At 33.3% G+C, this 23,851-nt stretch overlaps 5 protein-coding genes across 5 annotated transcripts; 4 read left to right on the forward strand and 1 right to left on the reverse strand.

Moving 5' to 3' along the window:
* Positions 1 to 1,500: 1,500 nt before the first annotated feature.
* Positions 1,501 to 6,986, reverse strand: LOC132198808 (uncharacterized). The gene is made up of 27 exons (XM_059623044.1): positions 6,899 to 6,986; positions 6,307 to 6,365; positions 6,196 to 6,256; positions 6,014 to 6,144; positions 5,805 to 5,953; positions 5,661 to 5,750; positions 5,404 to 5,602; positions 5,309 to 5,350; positions 5,221 to 5,254; positions 5,108 to 5,172; positions 4,950 to 5,046; positions 4,643 to 4,887; positions 4,521 to 4,586; positions 3,853 to 3,895; positions 3,548 to 3,624; positions 3,367 to 3,463; positions 3,078 to 3,307; positions 2,945 to 3,023; positions 2,834 to 2,886; positions 2,743 to 2,778; positions 2,571 to 2,691; positions 2,408 to 2,517; positions 2,306 to 2,356; positions 2,219 to 2,252; positions 2,099 to 2,172; positions 1,939 to 2,038; positions 1,501 to 1,876 (listed from the first exon to the last, which is right to left on the reverse strand). Exons 2-27 carry the CDS (start codon positions 6,352 to 6,354, stop codon positions 1,650 to 1,652), a joined length of 2,559 nt encoding a protein of 852 aa, XP_059479027.1. The 5' UTR covers positions 6,355 to 6,365; positions 6,899 to 6,986; the 3' UTR covers positions 1,501 to 1,649.
* Positions 6,987 to 8,126: 1,140 nt separating this feature from the next.
* Positions 8,127 to 9,352, forward strand: LOC132198771 (ejaculatory bulb-specific protein 3-like). Its single transcript, XM_059622984.1, has 2 exons — positions 8,127 to 8,360; positions 9,074 to 9,352. The coding sequence occupies exons 1-2, from the start codon at positions 8,165 to 8,167 to the stop codon at positions 9,241 to 9,243; spliced, it is 366 nt and encodes a 121-aa protein (XP_059478967.1). The 5' UTR covers positions 8,127 to 8,164; the 3' UTR covers positions 9,244 to 9,352.
* Positions 9,353 to 10,272: 920 nt separating this feature from the next.
* Positions 10,273 to 13,192, forward strand: LOC132198769 (protein Star-like). The gene is made up of 5 exons (XM_059622982.1): positions 10,273 to 10,467; positions 10,810 to 11,315; positions 11,703 to 11,897; positions 11,964 to 12,173; positions 12,233 to 13,192. The coding sequence occupies exons 1-5, from the start codon at positions 10,350 to 10,352 to the stop codon at positions 12,368 to 12,370; spliced, it is 1,167 nt and encodes a 388-aa protein (XP_059478965.1). The 5' UTR covers positions 10,273 to 10,349; the 3' UTR covers positions 12,371 to 13,192.
* Positions 13,193 to 17,104: 3,912 nt separating this feature from the next.
* Positions 17,105 to 19,366, forward strand: LOC132198770 (ejaculatory bulb-specific protein 3-like). The gene is made up of 2 exons (XM_059622983.1): positions 17,105 to 17,447; positions 18,401 to 19,366. Exons 1-2 carry the CDS (start codon positions 17,138 to 17,140, stop codon positions 18,595 to 18,597), a joined length of 507 nt encoding a protein of 168 aa, XP_059478966.1. The 5' UTR covers positions 17,105 to 17,137; the 3' UTR covers positions 18,598 to 19,366.
* Positions 19,367 to 21,900: 2,534 nt separating this feature from the next.
* LOC132199088 (ejaculatory bulb-specific protein 3-like) lies at positions 21,901 to 23,093 on the forward strand. Its single transcript, XM_059623545.1, has 2 exons — positions 21,901 to 22,138; positions 22,712 to 23,093. Exons 1-2 carry the CDS (start codon positions 21,901 to 21,903, stop codon positions 22,906 to 22,908), a joined length of 435 nt encoding a protein of 144 aa, XP_059479528.1. The 3' UTR covers positions 22,909 to 23,093.
* Positions 23,094 to 23,851: the final 758 nt, after the last annotated feature.

The raw sequence follows: 23,851 nt of genomic DNA on the forward strand, positions 1-23,851 counted from the left end.
TTTTTATTCGATAGCTTAATCATACCAGCTGAATGAAACCGATTTTTAACTCTAACTAGATTTAATAATTTTTTTTTTACCATCTGCCAAAAATTAATTTTTTTCTTATCTTATTTGTATCCTAAAATTCTGAATACATAAGTTAGGATGAGAAAATTTCTCGAATCATTATTATAAATAAAAACTAAAATCCTCATTATTTGAATTGCAAATGTCGTCAATGCATTTCCTGACGATTAAAATTAATATGAAATATTAATTTAATTTAAAACAACAATATTATTAAACTTTTTTGCATATCCTCCAATTATTATATTTTTAAATGATTTTCTGAGTGGGAATAAAAAAAAATTAGGACAAGGGTTTAAAGTTCTTTGACTGCGGATGTTTATTCTGAACTCTGCCTTTTAAATTCAAATCCGACGTGGCCCTGCAAGCACATCGCAATTGTCATCGTTATTTGCGATTCGTCTGCAATGAGTAGGTGCGATTTCCTCGCATGTGCATGTGCTGAGCGTCCTCGTTTTTCAGCATCCACGAAGACGTCAGCGCTGCTTTTGCAAAGGTCATTGATATTTGACGGCGGGACCTGCAGTGTGAAATGAGCGCCGGCTGTGCGATTCAATCGTGCGTAGAATTCTAAGGAGCCGCCGTGTGCCAGTTCTCTCTTCGGCTGTTTGTCCAGCTATTAGGGGCACTATGTTTTTTTTTCGTTCATCTAAATAGGTTCAACGAAAACAAATTCACGCAGGTGAAATTTCGCAGATACGCTTAAGCTCGTGTTTCATTGTTTGCCGATGAAATGGAAATTCGAGGCGGCGAATAATTTGTGCGTCTTCGAGAGGGACAATAGAGGCAAATTTTCTATTTGAAGAGAAATTTCACCTGTCAGGAAGAAGCAAGACTGATCGCGAGTTGCTAGGATTCTAAATGAGACGCGTGTCTTCTCTATTATTAGAACCAGCATTAAATACTATATTTAAATTTTAATGCATTAATATCAAAAATTAAAAAATGCTGACTTCCATTCTAAGCAAGTAAAACTATTTTGTTTACACTGGTATACTTATTGTGCTATTTGTAGCACTTTATAATTTAAATCATACATTATTAACATTTTTTTTTTCAAAAATTTTCGCAAATTTACATTTTCTTGTTTATATTTAGTTTAAACATTATTTAAATCACAAATTAAAATTCTTCCTTGTCACTCTATTCACATACGCCGTACACCTCGTCTTTGACTAATGATGAAATAAATAAATTCATTTAATGAAAGCATCTCTCTTTTGTTGTTTGTTTGCCAAGCATAAAATTGAAAAATGCCACAACAAACAAAATTCTTTTTGATTGCATTCACATTATTTTCTTCCACACTTCAATTAGGTTAGGATAAAAAACAATAAATATATGAACTGGTCCAATCCAAAAATTTATTCATTTTACATGATAATAGAAGAAAATTTTTTAATTTGTATGAATTCTTTCAAACTCGCTGAAAATAGCATTAATCCGAATGTGATTCATTTGTGAATTCATTTGATAAAATTCAAAACAAGTTATTTATTTCCGCATGAACTAAAAGCAGGAAATATTAACAATTTACTTTCATTTAAATTCTTTAAATATTGAGATGGTCTAATTTTTGTTCATAGGTTTTGACAGAGGACATTATACTCTGTCGCAATGTTTGCAGTCATGACCGCGTTATTTGTGTAGTTCATGCAGAAAGCATTATCAGGTCCAGAATTAATGGAAAATGTTGCAAAAACATGTGGATCAAACGGAACGCTGTCTTCATATACACACCAAACAACATCGTGCAGAGAATTTGTGGGACTCGCCCCAATCCATACGTTTGATGAACTGGTGTTGCCTGCATCAATTAAAATAAAATAAAACACTACAGTAAATTGCAAATTATTTTAATCATCATACCAAATGCATCTAGTACGCATTGCACATCACTGGGATTGATAAAATATGAAAAAATTAAGCCAGCTTCATAACACGCTCTCCAAGCAAACGTGTAGTTGTACTGTGAAAAAATTTATTGTAAACACGTAATTTTTCAGCATTTAAATTAAATTTTGTGTGCCTTATTTGCAGTGTGGAAATATTTTTTACCGCAGTTGCTTTTCACAAGACCATATGGAGTATTGCACGGAGGAACTGTAATTTTTTTTTAATTAAAAGCTTGGTTTTTTTCCATTCTCACCGTCGCAGTTGTGTATTGGAATGGAAATTGTGAACTATAAACAAAATTTATGCGTAAATGATTTACAGGCAACATCTGCTTTCGCACGTTTTCCGGAATATAAATTTTTATGCAGGGAGGTTCTGGCTCAAATTTTTCCTAGGATTTGCATGAACTTTACCAATTCTTCCAATTTACATAAACAAATACCAGCGACATTTGTGAGTCCATAGTCGAAATCACGCTATCCAGGACATCAGGAGACTTTTCATTGCTGCATTTGATCATTTGCGCCGCCTTATCGCACTCGTCCATTCCGGCTAATTTTCAAAATTAAGCCCCATCAACTAACTTAAAAATAAGTTCCATTTACAGGTTGTGTTCCAGCATTCATCAAGAGCTAATAAGTTTCTTAGCAATTCAGTCAGATTTGTGTTGGCCAAAGCTTCCAGGGTAACAATAATACTGTAGTCCAAAAGTTTCCCATTCTCTAGCTAAATATAAATTTAAATTTATTAAGTTAATCTTTTTTTATTAAATATTACCAGTCCTGCATATTCTCCAACACATTTCAAAAAGCACTAATATATCAGCTTAGTTATTAAATTTAAATCAATTTTATCGTAAACGTCAGACCTTAATACGAATGTCAAATTTCATTGTTAAGTTCAGCAATGCGTCAATCTCGACTGAAAACATTTAACAATGGTTATATTTTGTGATTTTTTAAAGATAAATAATTATCACTCTGGCTAACGTTGAATATCAGGGCACATTCACTGGCAACTGCAGCCCCTCCGGCTGCCGCTTTTGAGTTGTCGCGTGACTTAAAATATTTAAAAGACATTAAAAAACGTAATGAATTTGACAAGTTGGCCACCTCGCAGATGTATCTAAACTTTTTCTTCTCGCTGAAATCAAACAGCTGCACGTGGGACGAATTGATGAATACGGCAAGCGTGTTTTCTATGCCACCAGCATTGTCCGGCTGTCCCGGCGCCCAAATCGTTTTGTCGCGCAAAGTTCGATTGGATGTGCAAAAACCATATTTCGCTTCGCAACCCATGTCCACACCAGAAGTCCAGTAAAAGTCAGACTGAGTTTCTTTGTCTTTATGAAATCATATAGATAGATTTGAGTTTGTATATTTTGTAAAAATAATTTGATACTTTCTACTGCACTCTTCAATGCGGCGTATTTGGTTTGGTATTCCAGGCTGAGGAGAGACATCCCGATTTTGCAGCAGGCATCAAGAGCGCCAGCAAACTAAATTAATTCAATTATTGTTAACATCAATTAAGAATGCAATTTTTTTTCTTATCGATAAATCAATAAAAAATATTTATTTACAGTTTGTGTTGCATTTGCGTAACTGAAAACGTACAAACGTCCGTTCATTCTGTACCATTTTCCATGCTTTTTCAAGTCTGGAAAATTAAGAATTAAATTTTTTTTCGAATCTCGACGAGCTTCTGAGATATCAGCATGGGAAATTTATGTGGCCAAAAATTTTCCCTCTAATTTAACATGAATCTAGCAAATTGCTCTAGTAAAATCCACATTTGAGTAACCATTGATTAACATTAAAATTAAAAAATAAAATGGTTTCATAAAAAAATTACCTAGACACGATAATTTTATAAGAATTCAGTTACCTAGCAAGCGTGTTGTATTATCATACAAGTAAAAGTCATCGATCTGAAATTAAAAATCATGTTCATTAAATTGAAATTTTTATATTAAAATATGAGGTGGCCTCCATGAAAAATTGAACCAAAACAAAAAACAAAATTTAAAATAAAAGACACGTGAGTTGCAAAGTTTCTTTATTGATAATATCATCAGGCTTTAAACCGCTATAATGAATATGAATTAATGGTGAAAGAGTTATTGCAAAACTACAAAAACAAAAACTTTTTCAAAGAAGCCAATTGGAAGCTTCATGATGTGATTTTTCCCTAAATTTCCAGCTCAATAGAACCATATATTATCATGAAAATCTAATTTTTTAAATTGATATTAAAAAAATACACCTTTTTTTCTCTCATCTAAAAATTCCTCTCCAAAACTAATGGAGGATTTGCAGCAACGAATTTAATAAATTTTCATTGTTTTTAGGTCATACGAAATAGTTCCATCAAACTTTTACCTTTTCTTGGACCAGCAAAAAACAATGCAAAACAAAATTTCTTTGCTAAATTGGGCCCCATTGCTATTAACTAAAGAAGTAACAAAGATTGTTTTGTGTCTTTTCAACGGGGTTAATGCCAATTTCATATATTTTTTTTAAATTAATATAAATAGTAATATTAAAGGAACCAACATTTTTCGTGCAGTTGATGGTTGGGCAAATGGGATTTAAGCATCTAGGAGCTAAAGTTGGACGGCCCTGAAGATATTATATTATAATATTTTTCAGTATATTTAAAATAATTATATACATACTTGGCAGGATAAGAAGTACGTGTCGGTGCACATGCGGTCTGAAAAATAAAGCGACGAATTTGACTTGATCACACGTATGTGCAAACAATTTTGGCTTTGGTTTATGTTGTCTGGCTGATTAAAGCCCCAGGGAATGTTAGTGCTGTTTATTTCAGCCGATCCATTTTTCTTGCACCAGGAGAAGTTTTGCGGACCCACGCGGTTTGCAGCAGTCCAAAAGTTTGTTGTATATTTCCATGTCGGTGCTTAAATTTTTACCGCATCAGCAAAAATCGAATTAGAAAAATTTAATAATGATGTTTTTTACAAAGGCTCTTCAAGGTGTTCATTTTTGCTGCAGTGTCAAATGTAAGAGGCTCCATTCCAATTTTAAAGCACGTGATGAAATTTTGACGCCAGTCAACCTGATGGATTCACATGAACTGAATGATGAATGATGACGTTGATAAGTTGAGTCATATTAACCAGAAATTTTCCAAACACAAATTGTTGACCGCCAGCCTGAATCCAAAAACCGTATTGATCTGGATCTTTATTTAAAAATAAGTTTACAAAAGTAAAATTAAAATATAGTCAACCTTTTAGAGAACCGTCTGTGTCAAAAGTTTTTGGCTAGATTTTCTTGTAAGATTCAAATTAATTTTAAGGAATAAATAATGATCTCACGTCTAAATCAAAAGAAGTGTCGCATTTTCCACTAAGAAGCTCCTGATGATTTTATAAAAAAGTTTAATTATTAAAAAATAAGCTAAAACTTTTACTTGTATTGTAGGAGGTTTGGTTGTTGTTGTAGTGGGTTTCGTAGTTGCGGTTGTTGTTTCAGGTGTGGTAGTTGTAGTTGCAAAGTTAATTGTTGAGGTTTCAGAGCTACTTAAAAGAGTTGAAAACGTCGTCTTGATAAACGCGTCAGTATTTGAACTGGAAGCTTGAACTGGATTTGACGCAATTTCCGAAGTCAAACTTTATAATTAAGAAACACTTATAATTTATTTGTTAAAAGTAATCATAATTTATTTGCATTGAGCTTTGCTGCGAGCTTATCTGATTTTCTGTGAATTTTGAAAGCACTTCGGTGCTCAGGGCGAGATCAGTTGATGTCGTCATTGGGCTGATGAGCATTATTAAAAGTAATAAAAACTGATTATTTTATGCAAATTTTTACGTAATTGTTTCATCTGTGGACGTATTGGGATCCAAACTTGACATTGGCGCACTCACATCAGTGTTAGAATTTAATTCGGAGGAAAAACTTTCAGCTACTGTGTTCGTATTGATGGTTCCAGTTAACTCATTTGACATTTTGTGTGTTGTCTAGTTTGAGACATTTCATTTATTAAAATGAATAAATACCAAGCAAGATATTTAAACAACCTTTGCACTGTTGGATAACGTTGTGTTAAAAATATTAGACGCAGTTCGTGTTTTGAGATTTTTTCCAAAGCAAGAGTCTGAGCCGCAGCATTTAATTACATGCGCTCGTCTAATGGCATTTGGTCGTGATTCTGAGTGTTTTTAAATAAATTCACAGTGAGATTTTTACGAAAACCACTTACTAAGTTGGAGAATTTTTCCCGGTGTCTTCAACTTTGCATAAACTTCCACGGAAAACTCCAACTTTAGAAAAAGGACTTTCATAAATACTATTTAGACTAAAAATTCAATACCTGCAAAACAACAGAAATGATGGCGATCGAGAGCATTTCAAACTTCATAGCGTTTTTTGCTAGAATTGTGAATTATGGGAGCGAAATATCAAAACGGGAATTCCTCATTGTGAAAAATGGGACAAAATGTTATTATTTAACGCTGATTCATTCGTAATTATTTTTGTTGTTATCAATAACTTCCAATTAATTAAAATAAATTTAAAAAAAAAACATGCAAATTTTTGTTTCTTGAGAAAAAAAAACATAAAAATAATTTACTGCTTAAATTGATTTATAAAAATTAAAACATGTTCTTTTACTTTGTTTCGTTTCATATTTTTTTTATTACCAACTGCTATACTTCATAAACATGTAATGTTTATTAATGCATTGTTGATGGAAAATAATTTTTTAATAAAGTAATTTAAACTTAACAAATGAAGAAGTCGTTATATCATGAAATAAATTTATAACATTAATAAAAATTTTATATTTTTCATTCGTCCATCTCCAAATTCAAAAGAATTTGATTTGAAATTGTTTAAGATTTATAGGGAATAAATTAAGAAAGATCAATAAGATTGAAGTATATAAAAATTCGAGTGCATACATTTGTGTTGGAGGTGTGTTGGAGTATCAGTGGTGACAGCACGACAGAAAAGAAAAATTTACTGTGTTTTAACCGCTGCCTAGAAAATATGGGAAACGCGGCGTCCAGTAGCAAATGAAAAATGTCACTGTTTCCTTCTCTCTGGTTTCCGCTTACTGATGGATGGCTAACTCAATTTTTTAGTGCTCGTTTTGTCGTTGACTTTTTTAGTGCTACTTTTCTGCCAATTATAATTAAGATTGATAAATAACATGACATATATTAATTTTATTGACTGACATCTGACATTATTAGTAATTATATCCGTCTTTGAAATTGCGGATATACTTAAAAATTTGTTTAGAAAAACGGTTAAAATTAAGTATCATCTTTAATTCTTTATAATAATAATGTAGTCTTTTCTGATAACTTTTTTTTAATAATTTTTATTTACACTTTTTTAGTTATTATTTAAAATATTATTATAAAGTATTAAGACTATTTAGTATTTTTAAACATTATATTTTATTTTTATTATAACAATTCATGGTTTTATAATTTTACTTATGATACTGAAATATTTTATAATTATAAATAATTGTTGGTTATTTACATCATGTTGGAATGAATTGAAATGCAAATTATAATAGTTGTGGGATCTCAAAAGTAGCTGTCAAAATTTATATTCAAATTTAAAAAACATGGTTTTTCTTCTTAAGGCATGACTTGAAGTTGAAATATAAAGTATAACGGAATAATTTTCAAATTAAATATATATCACCGCCACTTTCTCAACTAATTCACATTTTATAACACGCGAAAAACATTTTAATTAAATTTTGCATGTTGCAATTTTATGATCCACCAACAAGGAAAATAAAACGCCGCTCGATTTGCGCACCAGCGTGCTGCATGGGATTTCCTGCGGGCAACGCAGATGCAAAACAAAGTTGCCGATCTGCGTCAGTGCTGACAAAAAGCGAGCGCCGCAAATCGCGATGTATAAAGGATAAAAAATAGGCGAGCGAGGAGAATGGGAAGAAAAGATGATCATCACTCGCTCGCACGTCTCTTCTTTTGTGCACAAAGAGTGCGGTGACTCTGCAAGTCGCGCTGCTATTTTTTACCACGGCAAAAAATAAATAAAGAAAGAAAATCAGTCAGCAAGTTCAAGGCTTAGCGCTCATTGGTCGTACCTTTGCAAATAACGCCCAGCTCTTGAGCTCCAGCGGCGGACAACTATAAAAGCGGCCGGGACGCTCATCCCAACCATCAGACACAGCCAACATGAAGTTCCAGCTTGTTCTGCTCGCCGCCCTCGTGGCCGTCGCCGTCGCCCAGAAGGACAAGAAGGAAACGTACACCACCAAATTCGACAACATCGACATCGACCAGATTTTGAAAAGCGACAGACTCATCAAAAACTACTACAACTGCCTTATGGAGAAGGGACCTTGCACCGCTGACGGAAAAGAGCTCAAAGGTAAATATATCACTAATTTTTTAATTTTGATTCGAGCTTAAAAATAATATTATTATTATAATTTTTTTTATTTCTGTATTTTAACGTAATTATTTGTTTGAATAATTATTTTTTTTTATTGAAAGTAAATGTCATAATTAAAAAAATTATTGCTATTGCCTATGAAAAAAGCCTCGTTCTATAGTTTAAAGTTTGGCTAGCTCAACTTCTGACTTTGATGATTATTTTAAGGATAATCTTAAACCAATAAGTTTCAACCATGGTTTATTTTCTCCGTGTCACGTACTTCTAAAGTCGGATCGGCCAGTCTCTGAAAATCTTTAAATTATTATTTTCAAAAAATTTAAGAAAGACTTCGTGATTATCTGAACTTTAATAATAAAAAAACAGACTAAAATCAATTAAATAGATTTATACATTTTTTAAAAGGCATTTTGAATAACAGTTTCCTTTTTGAGTCAATCTTGGAAATGACCTGACAATAAGTGGTAGTTTTTAAACACTCCTTATGATATGCAAATATCAATAAGGAAATGATTTTAGTTTGAAAAATAAAAAATAAACGTATTCTGTTCACGCAGTTTTTTTAGATTGCACTAAAAATTGAAAACGATCAAAAGAAATGTGTTTTGAAATAGAATTTTTTTTAACGTGTCTCGACTCCAATATCTTTGTTCACTAAAATTAATGTAAATTTGATCATAATTTTCCAGAAAACCTCCCCGACGCCTTGAAGAGCGATTGCTCAAAGTGCAGCGAAAAGCAAAAGGACGGTTCTGATAAAATCATGAAATACTTGATCAAAAATAAGCCTACACTGTGGGCTGAGCTGGAGAAGAAATACGACCCCACTGGCGAGTACCGCAAGAGATCCGGTCTGTAAGAACGCATCACGAAACTGACGATTTTGATTGAAAGATTTTGATTTGGAATATACAAACATACGCTCTCCGATACATGAATAAAGTATAATTTTTATACAAAACACAAAACATACTTTATTTTTTATTTATAAAAATATAGTATTGTAAACCCTGATAAATGTGCATATTTTCATATCTGAAATTTGTATTTAGATCAATGAAAGGAGCTTGAGCAAGATTTTCCTAGTGGAAATTTATTCCAAGGCTTCTATTGGCATTTAAGAAATTTTTGTATGTGCCATTAAATTTATTTTAAAATAAATATTAATATAAAAAATAACTAAAATGGTTTTTCATTTTGAGGCAAAATTAAAAGAACTGCAACCGGAGAATTTAAACAATAAGCAAACTGGATGAAGGCGATAAACAATATTTAGGCATTAAATAATCCCTTTAGTTAAAGAGATTTTTTTTACTGTGCACAAAGGTGTTCAATGAATTTTCTATATTTATTATTTTTGCCTAGAACAATTGCAAAATTTTTAACAAATATAATTATGTATAGACAATTCAAAGAAAATTCATTTAATTAAAGACTGTTCTGAAAATTTTTATTACTTTTTATAACGATATGTATTTTTAATTCCAGAAATTTGACAGATAAACTTTCTTCAATTACCAACCACCACTCATGTTTCTGAAACTCTAATCTTTCTCAGCATAACAAATTTTTAATCATTTTTATAAAATCTATGGAATTATAATACCAATGTGAAAATAATAATCAGTAATGGCTTCTCCACAAATAATTTGGCCTAATCATGGCCGTGTAATTTGTTTAATGTGTCAAATTGATAATTTTCGTGTGCACATTACGTCGACGTTGAGCCACATTGTCGCCGCGACGTCCCCAAAAGTGATAAGAACTCACCGAGAAATTATTCACCTTGTTGCTTTTATCACTTGCCCTCCAACACTAAATTATTTCCTTCTGCGTGGAAGTGACCAGACGATTTTCCTTATCATTTTATACATTTGTGTTGGCTACGTTGACGAAAAATGTTTTACGCAAATAAGGATAAAATGGTCATTACTTGTGATTCGGTGGCACCGTGTGGACGTGAAAATGTTGGTCAAAAGAAATTATAAATTCTTCCAAGTGTGCTTAAATTCTTTCATGGTTCTGATGATCATAGTACTATTGAAAGTTTTATTTGATTCTACAGAGGAACAAGGGAAGTCAGGTAATTAAGCACATTGGATATTTTATGAAAAAACATTTAATTTTATGTTAAAAAAACTGCAAAATATTATACATTTTAAGTGGAAGTAAACGTTTTAACTTTTCGCTTTATAAATTTTGTAAAAAAAAAAATCTGTTTTCTCGGGTTAATTATTTAAACGGTGTTATTTTGAAAGTTCTGTTGAAAAATTGAGCAAAATAAAATCTTTTTGGATTAAAATATTTATAACATTTTCATATGTTGATATATGTTTCATTTTTCATTACGTTTATTTATTTGATGCTATATTATTTGATAGTTTTATAATTTTATTTTTTAAATAACAATTTGGCCCACTTTTAGCTCTTCAAAATGAACCACAGAAACCAGGCAAAATAAAAGAGGAGATGAAAGCACGACTAAAACGAGAGGAAGAAACAGAATATGATGAAGAAGATGCAAAGCCAGTGGTGAAACCTCAATCGAATAAGGTAGTGGCCAAACCTAAACAACCTGAACCTACGAAAGCTCCGGAAAAACCAGTGGTGGTAGTTACGGAACCACCTGCAAAACCAATCGAGAAGATAACACAAGAAAAACCTAAGGAAGTTGCAACGACCTCGAAGCCGTTGAGTAAAAGGGAAGAAGAAATCCTAAGAAAACAAAAGGTGCTGAACGAGACGGGAAAATCAATGGAAGGTCTCGACCAGTACGACCCAAAACTGGTCCAGTTTACCAGAGACGCGATTCTCATTTCACCGGAACCAGCCACACCAAATGACACTACTAGTAAATTGTTGACTGATATGAATAAGGAACCCTCTGCACAGCAAATAGCAACACAAATTATTCACCATCTCAAGAAAAGGGTAATTTAATCAACTTTTTATAAATCCTCTTAAAATAAACTAAATTTTACAAAATTTAATTTTTGCAAGAAATCAACGGAAACATTAATTAATTTCACTCTGATTTTTTTCCAATTTGCATAAAAATTATTTTGGCTACTCAAATATGATCAATTTTCCTATTAATTGATAGTGAATTACAATTTTTTATTATTTTTACTAAAGTAAAACCAAAAAGGGTAAATTATTAGTTAATTTTTAAACCAATTAGAGGCGGATCATTGAATAAAAAAATCAAATAAAAAACGGACTAAAAGAAGTAAATTATTTTGCTGAAAATCAGACTAAACTCGACTAGTTTTAAGTAGTAGTGAAACTCGAGAAGCTAAAATGAAATTGAAATTCAAGAAAAATGGATTTATTGTGGAGTGCGGAGCTTGGGATGGCGTATCACTTTCGAATTCGATAGGATTGGAGATTTTTTACAATTGGACCTCGCTTCTAATCGAGGCTGCCCCATCCGGACTGAGAAATATATTGAAGGTGCGCAACAGGGCTTGGATTGCTCCTGCTTGCTTGAGCACAAAACCAGTTGCGAATATGGTAGGAATTGAAAAATATGTTAAAAATTCATTGCTTTAACCCAGTGGATGTTTTTTTAAACCACAGGCACAATTTCAAGACAACAGTTATGCGGGCAAGATTCAAGGCCCGGCGGGAAATTCAACTGATAAATCGATGGTTAATGTTCTCTGCATTCCCTTCATGACGTTCATGCAGGCGTTGAACAGAACATCAGTCGACTATTTCAGTCTGGACGTCGAAGGAAATGAAATGGACATTTTGCCTCTCATCGATTTCCACAAGATTAAAATAGACGTAATTAAATAACTATTTGTGTAAAACCAAATCATTGCATTGATAATTAATTATGATAGGTGATGACGATAGAAAACCAGTTTCAAAAAGGAAGATTGGAAAAGATGTTGGAAATCATGCACAAAAACAACTTTACTCTACATACGGCTACACATATTGATTTCATATTCATTAACAATCGTGTGACTTTGCCCTGAAAATCATCAAGGGAAAGGGGTAACAAAACTGAGGGAAATATGTAAGTCTGTGTTGGTCCGATTTTTCTTGCAATTAGAGGGGTTGAAATGTAACTTTTTATTTACTGTTCTCTGTGTCAATAAAAAAACTTCTGTTTCATAAACATGATGTACTGTAAAATCAAAATATTAATTCAAGTAACATCTAAATAATTCACCAGTCAAGTATAGCATTTGAAAGGTGAATACACCGCGCTTTTTTTATGTGTACAAAAAATTTAATTGAATTCTTATTTTTTAAATGATGACACTTTATTATTATTTTATTGGCACTAATTTTGTTATGCTTGAGGAAAATTTAAGTAGAATAGCGGCTAGAAAATTCAATTTAAAAGGAAAAGTGCAGAAAAAAACTCCCTTAAAAATATTTGAAGTGTTCTTAAGGATGAAATGAGTATGAGAGTTTTTTTGTGATTCATGATTCATTATTATTAAACAGAACCAATACAATTGAGTATTTAATGAAGGAAAACTGCAGAGCCAACGAAACAAAATTTCCTTTAAGAGAGCGTCAATTTGTTCCATTGTCAATCTCATCTCATTTGGGTTCTTTGAAAATTCATTCGTTGGCCACATTTCAGTGGTTCTAACATAAGAAAACGATGACGATGATCTTGTAAGGTGACGCAAACTTGCATTTGCCTTGTTAATTAGCACTTCTAGAAAAATCGCACGCCTATATCCTATACAAATATGTGGTTGATATTGTGTTTTTGCGTGACTCTTCTATCAAATAATGAAGTTGAAGGTACTATATGCACGTGGGATTGTTTTGTTAATTTAATTAATTAATCCCAGACCGTAAAAATGATAAATTAAACAATTCTTGCAAATAAAAAAGGAACGTTTTGAATTTTTGTACGTTCTTCAGGAATGCATCCTATTTATTGAAAATCTCCAGGAAATCGATGCAAACTATCATTTTGAAGTTGGACTTTTATTTTATGTACTACATGGGCAACCCGCGCATCTAACACGAGTTCCCGGTTGCATATTTTTTGCAGCTCACGCTCTGCGACACCTAATTTTCTGACCTTTTTCTAACGGTGAGAAAAAATCTGAAAGTTTACACAGTTCGCAATTATACTACACCCAATTTCACGAAGGTTTGAAAAATACCTTGTGGTGATAAATCGTTGAAAGTACAAAACGTGGCATTGTCCTCTTATTTTTCGCCTCTCACGACTCAAATTTAATTAACAAAACCATCATCCGTGAAAATATGCCTTGAACTTGAAGCGCATTAGTCAGCTTGGCAATTTTACTTCCTTACTCTTGAAAAGGTGACTAATCCCATCATTACAACAATTAAAAATAAAATAATTTCAAACTGAGACAATGCTACATTAACCAAGCCCGGTGGCTCAGTGGTTAGAATGCTTGCATTCTAATCAGTGGGTTCCTCGGCCCTCATGGGATCAATGCTCAGCCTGGGGCTGTTTGTGGAAACAAATAGTCTCTGGTATGCGAATCATTGATAACATTTCGGCTGAAACGTCGGGAATTTGGGAGGTATGGCGCAAGCTGTACCGACTCGCACTCGGAGGTTTGCCACGTTTCCTCCGAGCCACAAGCTGGAAGAACTCAGCTTGTGTGGCGAATGCCTGCGTTTCATTCCAAGTCCTTCGTGGCAAGGCCGGGTCAAGGGGTAAGGTCTCAAGGGGGGTGGGGGGCCCATGCGAGCACCACCAAATCTGCTAGAAAGCCCCCGACCAGGGGTCAGGTTGGTTGGGAAGCACAAGTGTGCCAAGGGTGCTCGACTACGGCAAGAGACCGACCTAATAGCCTAATAAGCTCACAGGTGCCATAAGCAAAAAAAAAAATGCTACATATAATGCCTTCATAAAGGGAATATAAATTAAAATCTCCAGGAAAATACAAAATTTTGACAAGAGGTCAGTGCTTTTACTCTTATATTTTGTAAAAAAAAACTAAATTTTAATTTTACGTATACAAAAACTTATTTTCTTTGTAACGTTTTCTATTTATCTGTAGTTTGACGTCATTTTTATAGTGGACTGGACACTGATATTAGCATGGCAGTCGGAAGCACTCCCGACAATAAAAATGATATGTAGTGAGTCGTACTCTTTTTTTTTTAATTGCAACACTGAATTCAACCGGCAGCAAAAGGCGTCCTGATTGTGAATGTGATCTACGGACGCATGCAAATAAAGCACAGTGGACACACAAACAAGAGCCTTTGAGTTATTTTCCTCTCGTACGTACACGAGCATTAACTTCCTGATTGTTGCTTCACTCGAGCGCTCTAATAGGGAAATAAATAGTAGAATCTGCTTCGATGCCACTACTGCCCCGATGACACAATTACACATCGACGTGCTTTGAGAGCTCTTAAAATTTATCGACTTCAAAGAAGTCAATTCTGTAAATAACATGTACTATTTATCTACCCTAATTAATCAGTTTAATACGTGTGTTGTCATTTTTCAGGTTTATGAGATAAACAAAGGATTTCTGAATCAAAATTTCGCAAAATTTAATATTTTTACCAAAAATAATTAGTTAATGCTGTTTTGGTTTAAAATAATTTTTACTTTTTAAAGGAATTTATTCTATTTGTAAGTAGCGTATATATTAAGACAATAAATATTTTAACCAAACCAAGCAACAGAATATTCCAGGCAAAATTAAAAGCTATTTTTAAGTAATTTAATTGTTCTTTTTAGTTTCTATAGTCGAAAATGTAGAACATTTAATTTACAATTAAAATGCAAATTGCTTTAAAATAATATCAATCAATTTCATGCTTATTAACCTGTAGCTGAAGATGTAAAAAAAAAATTAAGAAAAAAATTATTCCTGCTATTTGAAAAGAAACGCAATAAAAATATTACACAAAAACTTTTAATTTTTACAAATCTCCTCTGTATTAAAATTAATGAAAAAACTACGCAGTTCTAAATTTACTTTTTCAATTGAAACATCGAACGAGTGAAAAAAGCATCATGCAATTGTGATGACATATTCTTTACTGCAATATATTATATAATGAAAGATTAATTTTTAGCAGTAACGAGCCAACGTGAGGCAAACTACGAATGGATAGCATCTTATTGAGGCCCACGAGCGCAGAAAGATAAAATCGGCCACTTGATAAATTTTTCCTCATTATGCTGCTCTCATGCAAAGCCGCTTTTTGCTTCTGCTAAATTTGGTCAAGGCGACCGCCGGGTTTTCACGGGAGGGCGAAACGGACGCATTTTGCACAATTGCCGTTTCTATTGTTGTAAAATTAACGCCACTACTTTTCGGCCCGGCGCCTCTCCCACGGTGGCTGCACCGCTTTCAAAGTGCAACAAAACTCGTGAGAGAAATTGCGTTGGATTCTGCGATAGTGATATTAATAATGCAGCAAAAGTTGCGCATATCTGAAAAAGGCTATTTAAGGCTCCAGACGCAATAATTTAAATTCATATTTTCTCAATCCGAGACCAACAATAAAAAATTATATATACATATTTATGTTATTTTTGAAAACGTTCCTAAGCGTTAAACAAGATCATCGTCATCAACTTTTTCCTATGGTCAAAGATTTCAAAAGAAATACAAGATTAGTACCAAAAAACAGTGTTCTTCTTCAAACTTCGTGAGTCACCAGACAATTGATACAGCCTTGAGAGGCGGCAAAGAAAAATTTTGTTTTCCTCGTGTATCGTGACTTAATTTGCGGATGTCATTAAAAGAAGTGTGGCAATTAACTAAAAAATTTAAAGGCTAAAATAAGAAACATGAGAATATGCAGACATTAAAAAATATTTATATTTTATAACTATTTTTTTAACTCAACTTTACTTTAAATTGAACGCAATAATATCAAAACAACAATGGGCTTTGAAGTGTCGCGTAAATTGCATAATGCATATTAAATTAATATAAACGTTAAATATTTGTACATTAGACTTGAAAATTCACTTTTTTTTTAACAAGTTTTAACAAAATATTTATATTTGTTATGATTATAGGAATTTTTTTTATTTTATATTAAATAATTATTTAAATTTATTTCAATAATAAATTTTATGAATTAATTGACAAAATAATATATTTATAAGTGGTAAAAAACCGTTTAAATAAAAAGTGATATTTTGTTTGACTTGATACATAAACATCTACACTTTTTCTGACATGCCTATTGTTCTTGACTATTTTATAATAAATTTAATAAAATTACCGAAAATTACTTTAAAATGTCATCTAAAAGAGGAGGAAAGATAAAGGAATGAAAAAATACGACTTTTTCTACAAATTAATTAAAATTTGCCTCTTTCAATTAAAATGCTCAAATGACTTAGGGAAAAGAGATTTTTTTTATATATTTTTTCCAATTATTTTTTCTTACCATTTCCAGGCTAATGTGTGTCTACTTTAAAAAAGCCGCAATTAAATTCCACGGGGTTTAAAAGTTTTTGTTGCACAAGCAGCAACAAATAATTATTCAATTGCACGTCTCGTGCACTTTCCAGACAGACGAAGATTACGAGACGTCTGAGATCTAATTACAGGTGCTTTGACCGGGATATTACCGGAGGGATTTTCCCTCGCCCGAGATGAAAAATTCATCACTTTTATTCGCGCAGTGAATTCATTTCGCACCACTCGCGACGGACGAGTTTCGCGTTTTTTGCGAGGAGCCGCCCTCCCCACTCGAAGGGCGCCTATTTAAGGTGTCGCCTGGCCGCATCTGGCATCACTCGATCACCAACCATGCTCCGCTTCAGCCTAGTGTTGCTTTTGGCGTTGGCCACCTGCGTTTTGTCCGGCAGGATTGTCCGGGACGCCATGCCTGAGGCCGAAGCCGCCGCTGAGGCCAAAGCCGCCCCCGACGCTTCCCCCCAGTCCACAGAAAAACCAGCCCCTGAGAAGAAGGACGCCAAGCAGCCGGCGGCGCAGTACACCAGCAAATTCGACAACATCAACGTGGACCAAATTTTGAAGAGCGAGAGGCTGCTCAACAACTACCACAAGTGCCTGCTGGACCGCGGACCATGCACCCCTGACGCTGCCGAGCTCAAGAGTAAGATTACAAATTATTACCAAAACTATGGAGGAATAAAATAATTAATTAACTTTTTATCTAAAGCAATTTGAAGTAGAAAATGGCCTGGATCTTGTTAACTTAAATTATTATTATTATTTTTTTTAACTTATGAAAATTCTTCTTTTGACATAATTTGGCGTTTCATAATAGAAATTTATTAAACACAAAATGTGTACAACATTTTAACATGCGATTAATAATTTATAATTCATCCTTGCAGCTTCGGACAGGCTTATTGGCATTTCAAGTTTTAATTTGTGTGTATTTCCTGAATTAAACAATTATTGAAAATCAGGTCAAATCTAACTACTAATGTTTTGTTTTTAAATTTAAGTATATTTAACGTAAGCAGAACAACGATATGTTTATCACAGCTTCCCCTTAAGCTTCCTTCATTAATTATTTCTCAATGGAAACTCGTTTGACTTGCTTAAAGTTGAAAGTGAGAGTGTTTCTCTCTGCTTGTTACTAAGCTGCATTACTGCTTTAATTGCTATAGTCAATGTTCTTTTAAGCTGCGAAAACTGAGATTATTCAGAACTAAAGTTTCACGACAACTTTGAAAAATCCACTCTTAATTATATCCTGATGCGGAAACATTCAAATAATGTTTTCAATTTTCTTTCTTTGCAATTATTGAAAACTATTTAACCTAAATATGACTTTGGAATAAAAATCCTTAGATTTTCTTCAAGAATATTTTATATTTAATGCAAAGATAAAACAGAATGAGAAGTTTCCAGGCTCTTTAATAAAATATTTCTACTGAAACAATAAGATTTGCGAAAATAAAGCCAAGGCCGTAAAATTCTAAAGAATGACACGCTGCACGCAACAGACGTCAGCTTCCGCCAATGACAAATTAATGTCCTTTATTTCTCACGGAATGTTGCAATGAGCACCGAAATTTAATTTGCGGCAATTTGTAGGACTGCTTCCTGACGCCCTGGAGACAGGGTGTACCAAGTGCACCGAGAAGCAGAGAACGGGATCGGAAAAGGTCATCACTTACATCATCAAGAACAAGCCGGAGCAGTGGGAAGAGCTGCTGGACAAATTCGACAAAGAGAGGAAGTTCAGGGAGCGATACCAGAAGCTGGCCGAGGAAAAGGGATTCAAGGTGTAAAAATGAATGGTGAGGTTTTTGCCTCTGCTTGGAAACTGTACGATAGAAATTCTGAAAGCACCCACCATTTTTTTAAAAGTTTGTCTCTCTAACTAACATGAAGTGAAATACTGTACATGTTCCTAAAACGCATTTGCACTTATTTTGAGTCTCAGCACGGCAGATTTTTATGTAAAATTTTAATTTCTTCAACAAGCTGTACTTAATTAATTGTAAAATATAAACTAAAAAAAGAATCAAAATGCTTAATTGTATAATTAATTGTGTGCTTTTTATTTACGTGCCTAGTCGAAGTTTGTGTAAAAATGTAGAACTCAAATTCACTCCCTTTTCGGCCAAAGAAAATTGAAGTCATTTGAAACTGCGATAATGGAATTACACTTGTTGATAAATTAACCGGTCTGATGCACTCTCTCGCACACACAATACGTGGCCACGCATATATCAACTGTTCGTCATCGCGCGTTATAAAATCGTCCGTCGTTTCGCACTTTCTCTCCCGTGTACAACCACTGTGATGTAAACTCGAATTTAAAGCAAGGAAAGGATAGAATAAATGCATTTTGTGCACAACCTTTTTTGTATTTTCCAGAACACACCTTTGTCCACTTTTATTAGTATCATTCATTATTTTCTTGGTCAATGCGTTGCACGTGCAATCTTCAATTAAACATAAAAATATCTTGGAGAAAAAGACATTATTTTTCCAAAAAAATTAAATAAATAAAAAACAATAATGAAAGTTTCTTATGAAGTTGTAAAGCAGTAAGAATCAATAAATTGTCCAAAAATTAGGTCCAAAAATAAAATAAAATTTGGAAGAATTTCAAATAATATATTTGTTGAGATTTTTTTACTAGTTCAAAAATTAAATAATTTAGGAAAAATTGATAATTTACTCAATCCATTAACCAAACATAAAAAAATCCATCATAAATGTAATTAAAATAACTAATTGTAGCAAAATTGTGTCTGACATTTTTAACCCACTTAGTCTGGGTCAATCCTCGTCCATTTTTGTTTATGAAGACATTAAGAAACTAAATTAGGTCCAGCTCGCAGCCGTCCCTGTCTGCCAGCGAAATTAAAAGCGACATAATTATTATTATTCAGGTGGTCTTTCTTTCTGCATCCATTGCCTCACGCCGGTTGATCACGCAGGCCGCTACTGCGATCCAGTTTTTGCATACTAATCGGCCTTGCTGCAGAAAATCAATTTTAAATAATGAGATTTGAGTGGCGCAACCGCAATGGAAAATTTTCCTCCTAAAAAAAACAACCCTAAAATTGTAAAAAATTATTTCCAAATTTCATCCAAGCCGCAGAATTTTTTTACCAATTGTTTTATTGCGCCAAATTATATAGCTCTATTTTGCTTTTATTCGATTGGGGTTTTTATATTCATTTGCTCATTACCAGGTAAACCGACTGGGTTGCCTTGAAATTTTGCGTCGGTCAGCAGAGGAAGTGGAGTTCATAAATAATTGCTAATTGGATGCTTTTTTTAATTCTCAGAATCGTTTGCAACTCCCCTTCCTCCGAGCTTTTTACAGAATTATAAATAAATATGCCGTCCGCCGATAGCAATCACCTGCTTTTTGCATTTTAATGAACCTTCTTCAGATCGCTCACCGGTCGATCTAAATATAGGCCAGCCAAGGCCAAAAAGTACTCGAACTACTTTGAACTTTGCAAATGAACTCCTAACATGTGTGCGACTTTTAATTCAAAGCAATCAATTGCACCGATTAGCGAATGAAATGGACGTCGACACTCGAGGTTGATTCTGTTTATGGCAAAAAAGGAAAAAGGAAGGAAGGAAGACATCAGAGGCTGAAAGAGAATAAATTAAAATTTATGAATGCAGGTAATTATAAAAGAGAGCTCAAGGCTCTGGATAAATTCAAAGAGGTGCATATAATTGTATGCGTGTACTTTCTAGAAAGAGACTTATTAAGAGCTTCTTAATTTTGCAGCGGATTTTAATTGTTTTCACACAGCCTCATAAAAATTTGATTCGGCTGAAGGTTTGCGTTTCTTAAAAAAATAAAAAATTCAAGGCAGTTGCATCAAGAGTATAAAAAACGCTCATATATAAAGTTCATTATTATTGAAAACATACATCATTACCAATACTGTGATCTGTAGATAAAGTTAATTAAATTAATTCGAAAGGAAAAAATTCATAAGTCATCGAAGAAAAAGATATACATTCAAATAGATTGAAGTTTCTATACAGGTTCTTGAAGTTGTTGTTGGGGAACCTTTTGGCACTCAAGGTGGTCATTTTTGTTTAAAATAAATCCGGCTTCCTCGGTGGAGATGAGCAACTTTATTGTTTCTGTACCATGCAGAAACAATAAAGTTGCTCATCTCCACGGAGGAATCCGTATTTTATTTCAACAAATAGATTGAATTAGAAAAAAATAGAAGATATATTATGAGCAAGTGCAAAATTCAACGGTGCTGCAAGGTTAAGAATAAATTCAAAATCGAACAACTATACTTCTCATAGGGTGGTTACTTTTATTCTTATTTTTGAAGTGTATAATGATATTATTCGATGTTATGTAACAATTTTTATTAAAAAAAAAATATGTGTATTTTTAGATAAAAACAAAAATTACTTTGCACAGTACAATTTAAAAAATAAATTGCAAAACGGTTTTTAACCATTTACACCATAAAAAATTAAATTATTAAAATTAAATTTTGGATCTCACAACTATGACAAAAGAGAAATTTAATTTCATTTGTAATTAAACAATATACATTATGAGGTATTTGTATTTTTTGACTAGTGCGAAAAAAAATTGTTTAAAGGGTATAAAGAGTAATCAATAATAATTGCAAGAGTATTTTTCCACTCAATAAGGAGAAAAATCCCTGATTCTGATGGTAAATCCCCAGAAAACATGTTTAACTGGATGAAAGACGCGCAGCCATAATTAAACACTGGCAGCCGCCGGTCATGAAGTACCTTGGGCTTCAAATTCAATGAACTCGGGTCGACGACGTGTTTGAATGGCCACGAGGATTAATAGAGAAAACATATACACAGAGTTTAATCTGTTCTCCCACACGAAAGCAATCAAGGCTGACTTCATTAGCCGCACTAGACATCTCGATAATAACAAAGCGTGTCTCTTGTTTGCACCTCTGTGAACGTGGATTATTGTTTCACCCTGCGCTTTTCAACTAGAGCCTAGAACTGGTTTTACATACACATTTACTGACATCATTGGTTCACGGTTGAGGTCTCGCCAGTGCACATCGGACAATATATAAAGAACGCCGCTGCCCATGCATCGGTACTCACTCGTCTTCGGTCGCTTCCACAAAATGCATCTTCCCGCGTTCGCTCTGCTGCTGTTGGTGGCCGCGGCCGCCGCCGCGCCTCAGAAGGTGCCCGACAAATACACCAACAAGTTCGACACCGTCGACATCGACCAGATTTTGGCCAGCGAGCGACTTGTCGGAAACTACTTCAACTGTCTCATGGAAAGGGGACCTTGCACTGCCGAGGGAACCGAGCTTAGAAGTGAGTACATTTAAAAAAAAAGTAAATTTAAGCTCACTATAGTGATTTTAGTAGTTTTTAAATGTTTTTACTATAAAATACCTGCATGCAATACCATGCACAAAAATAATAATTTTAAATTAATAATATTGTTTACATTGTTTTTATAATAAATAACTACTTATTTTATTTTATTTTTTTTTTACAACTTAAATTTTTATTCTTAACAAAGAAGACTTATTTTTCATTTAAATCAATTATTAATTTTTTTTTAATTTCCAATATTAACAGATCCTATGATGTACATTATAATTAGTTCTTATAATTAAGAATACGTAAATCGGTACAGAATTTGTTTGTCGTCATATTTATAACATCTAGAAATTAAAATTAGAAATGATAAAAATCAAATATGTATCAATAATTTAAAAAAAGTGAAATAACAGTTGAAATCAATGATTGACTTCAGTCTTAATTTAATTGCATTGTATGTATTTGCTTTGAGTTTTCTCTAGAAACAGCAAAAAAATAATAAACATTTTTATTTTGTGATGCAAGTTTTAAATGTAATATAAAATATACTTTTTTTATTAGGTGTTTTGCCCGACGCCCTGGAGACCGGTTGTTCCAAATGCAACGAGAAACAAAAGAACGCCACTGAAAAGGTCCTGCGGCACCTGAGCAAGAACAAGCCCAACCTGTGGACTGAACTGACCGCCAAGTACGACCCCGAGGGCAAGTACCGCTCCAAGTACGAGTCTGAGGCTTCCTCCCACGGAGTCAAGGTGTAGAGGAGACCCTGCCACACATGACTGATTCCTCTCACAACGAAGAAGACTGCATTTGCAAATATTTATTATTAAATTAGACCATGATATTAATATTTGGAGTTTTCTGTTCCAAATCAAAATTGACGAACATTACAATAATGTAAAAAAAAATAATAAAACCTGCCTATAACAAACATCGATGAAAAATGAAAAAAAAAAGTGAAAGATTTTATTGCAAATTTTAAACACCCAAAATTGAACGCAAAGCATATTATAGAAAGGTCAAATACTTATAGCAAGATTCCAACAAGCCTACTTGATCGCTTACGCCCCTAATAATTAAGTTCTCATTATTTTATTTTTTTGTACATTTTTTAACACAATGGCACACCAAAGAAATAATAATTTATTAAATTTAGGTTATTTCATTTCTTATGAAAGAAAAAATAAATTTTCTTGATCTGGCTCTTTAAAAGTATGGTGGGCACTATTTTTGTTCACCCAGTTTTATGTTTTTGCACTCCCTGAACACGTCGAAGGCAGTTTAAATTTGGATATATGTACTGCAAAATATTTAAATTTTTTCTTCGAGGGTAATTTTTTAGAAAAATATTTTTGATCTGGCATTTTAAACCAGTGTGGTGTCATGAATCTCATTTTTTGAATTGTCATATGACTGCTATTTTATATTTTTTAACAGTCGTCGTGTCTTGTTGAAACCATGGAAAACACTAGACACCATTTATTTACACGTTTGTTCGGCATATCACGGGAAAAAAAGGAATATTTTAGAAATCATGAAGGAAAACTAAATTATCTGGTTTGCTTTAAGCTCATAATAATATACTAGAGTGTCCAACGGGAACGAATTATGCAGGTACTGCGGGATCCCTTTCCCGCAACTTCTTTTTCTTTCCCGCCCGTTCCCTGCTCATTGATTGGGAATATTTTCCCGCGGTAGTAC

Source organism: Neocloeon triangulifer, unplaced genomic scaffold (assembly GCF_031216515.1).
Source record: "Neocloeon triangulifer isolate White Clay Creek 2 clone unplaced genomic scaffold, ASM3121651v1 ptg000013l, whole genome shotgun sequence".
In the NCBI taxonomy this organism is placed as follows: Eukaryota; Metazoa; Arthropoda; class Insecta; order Ephemeroptera; family Baetidae; genus Neocloeon; species Neocloeon triangulifer.

Bases quoted from the DNA above. Each gene is read 5' to 3' on its own strand.
- LOC132198808 (XM_059623044.1), bottom strand. From the start codon at position 6,354: ATGAAGTTTGAAATGCTCTCGATCGCCATCATTTCTGTTGTTTTGCAG. The intron at 5,173-5,220 runs GTTGACTATATT...TTTTAAATAAAG, and splicing joins CACAGACGGTTCTCTAAAAG to ATCCAGATCAATACGGTTTT. The intron at 4,587-4,642 runs GTATGTATATAA...TAATATCTTCAG, and splicing joins CGTACTTCTTATCCTGCCAA to GGCCGTCCAACTTTAGCTCC.
- LOC132198769 (XM_059622982.1), top strand. From the start codon at position 10,350: ATGTTGGTCAAAAGAAATTATAAATTCTTCCAAGTGTGCTTAAATTCT. The intron at 11,316-11,702 runs GTAATTTAATCA...TTGAAATTCAAG, and splicing joins TTCACCATCTCAAGAAAAGG to AAAAATGGATTTATTGTGGA. The intron at 12,174-12,232 runs GTAATTAAATAA...TAATTATGATAG, and splicing joins TCCACAAGATTAAAATAGAC to GTGATGACGATAGAAAACCA.
- LOC132198771 (XM_059622984.1), top strand. From the start codon at position 8,165: ATGAAGTTCCAGCTTGTTCTGCTCGCCGCCCTCGTGGCCGTCGCCGTC. The intron at 8,361-9,073 runs GTAAATATATCA...ATAATTTTCCAG, and splicing joins TGACGGAAAAGAGCTCAAAG to AAAACCTCCCCGACGCCTTG.
- LOC132198770 (XM_059622983.1), top strand. From the start codon at position 17,138: ATGCTCCGCTTCAGCCTAGTGTTGCTTTTGGCGTTGGCCACCTGCGTT. The intron at 17,448-18,400 runs GTAAGATTACAA...GGCAATTTGTAG, and splicing joins TGACGCTGCCGAGCTCAAGA to GACTGCTTCCTGACGCCCTG.
- LOC132199088 (XM_059623545.1), top strand. From the start codon at position 21,901: ATGCATCGGTACTCACTCGTCTTCGGTCGCTTCCACAAAATGCATCTT. The intron at 22,139-22,711 runs GTGAGTACATTT...TTTTTTTATTAG, and splicing joins CGAGGGAACCGAGCTTAGAA to GTGTTTTGCCCGACGCCCTG.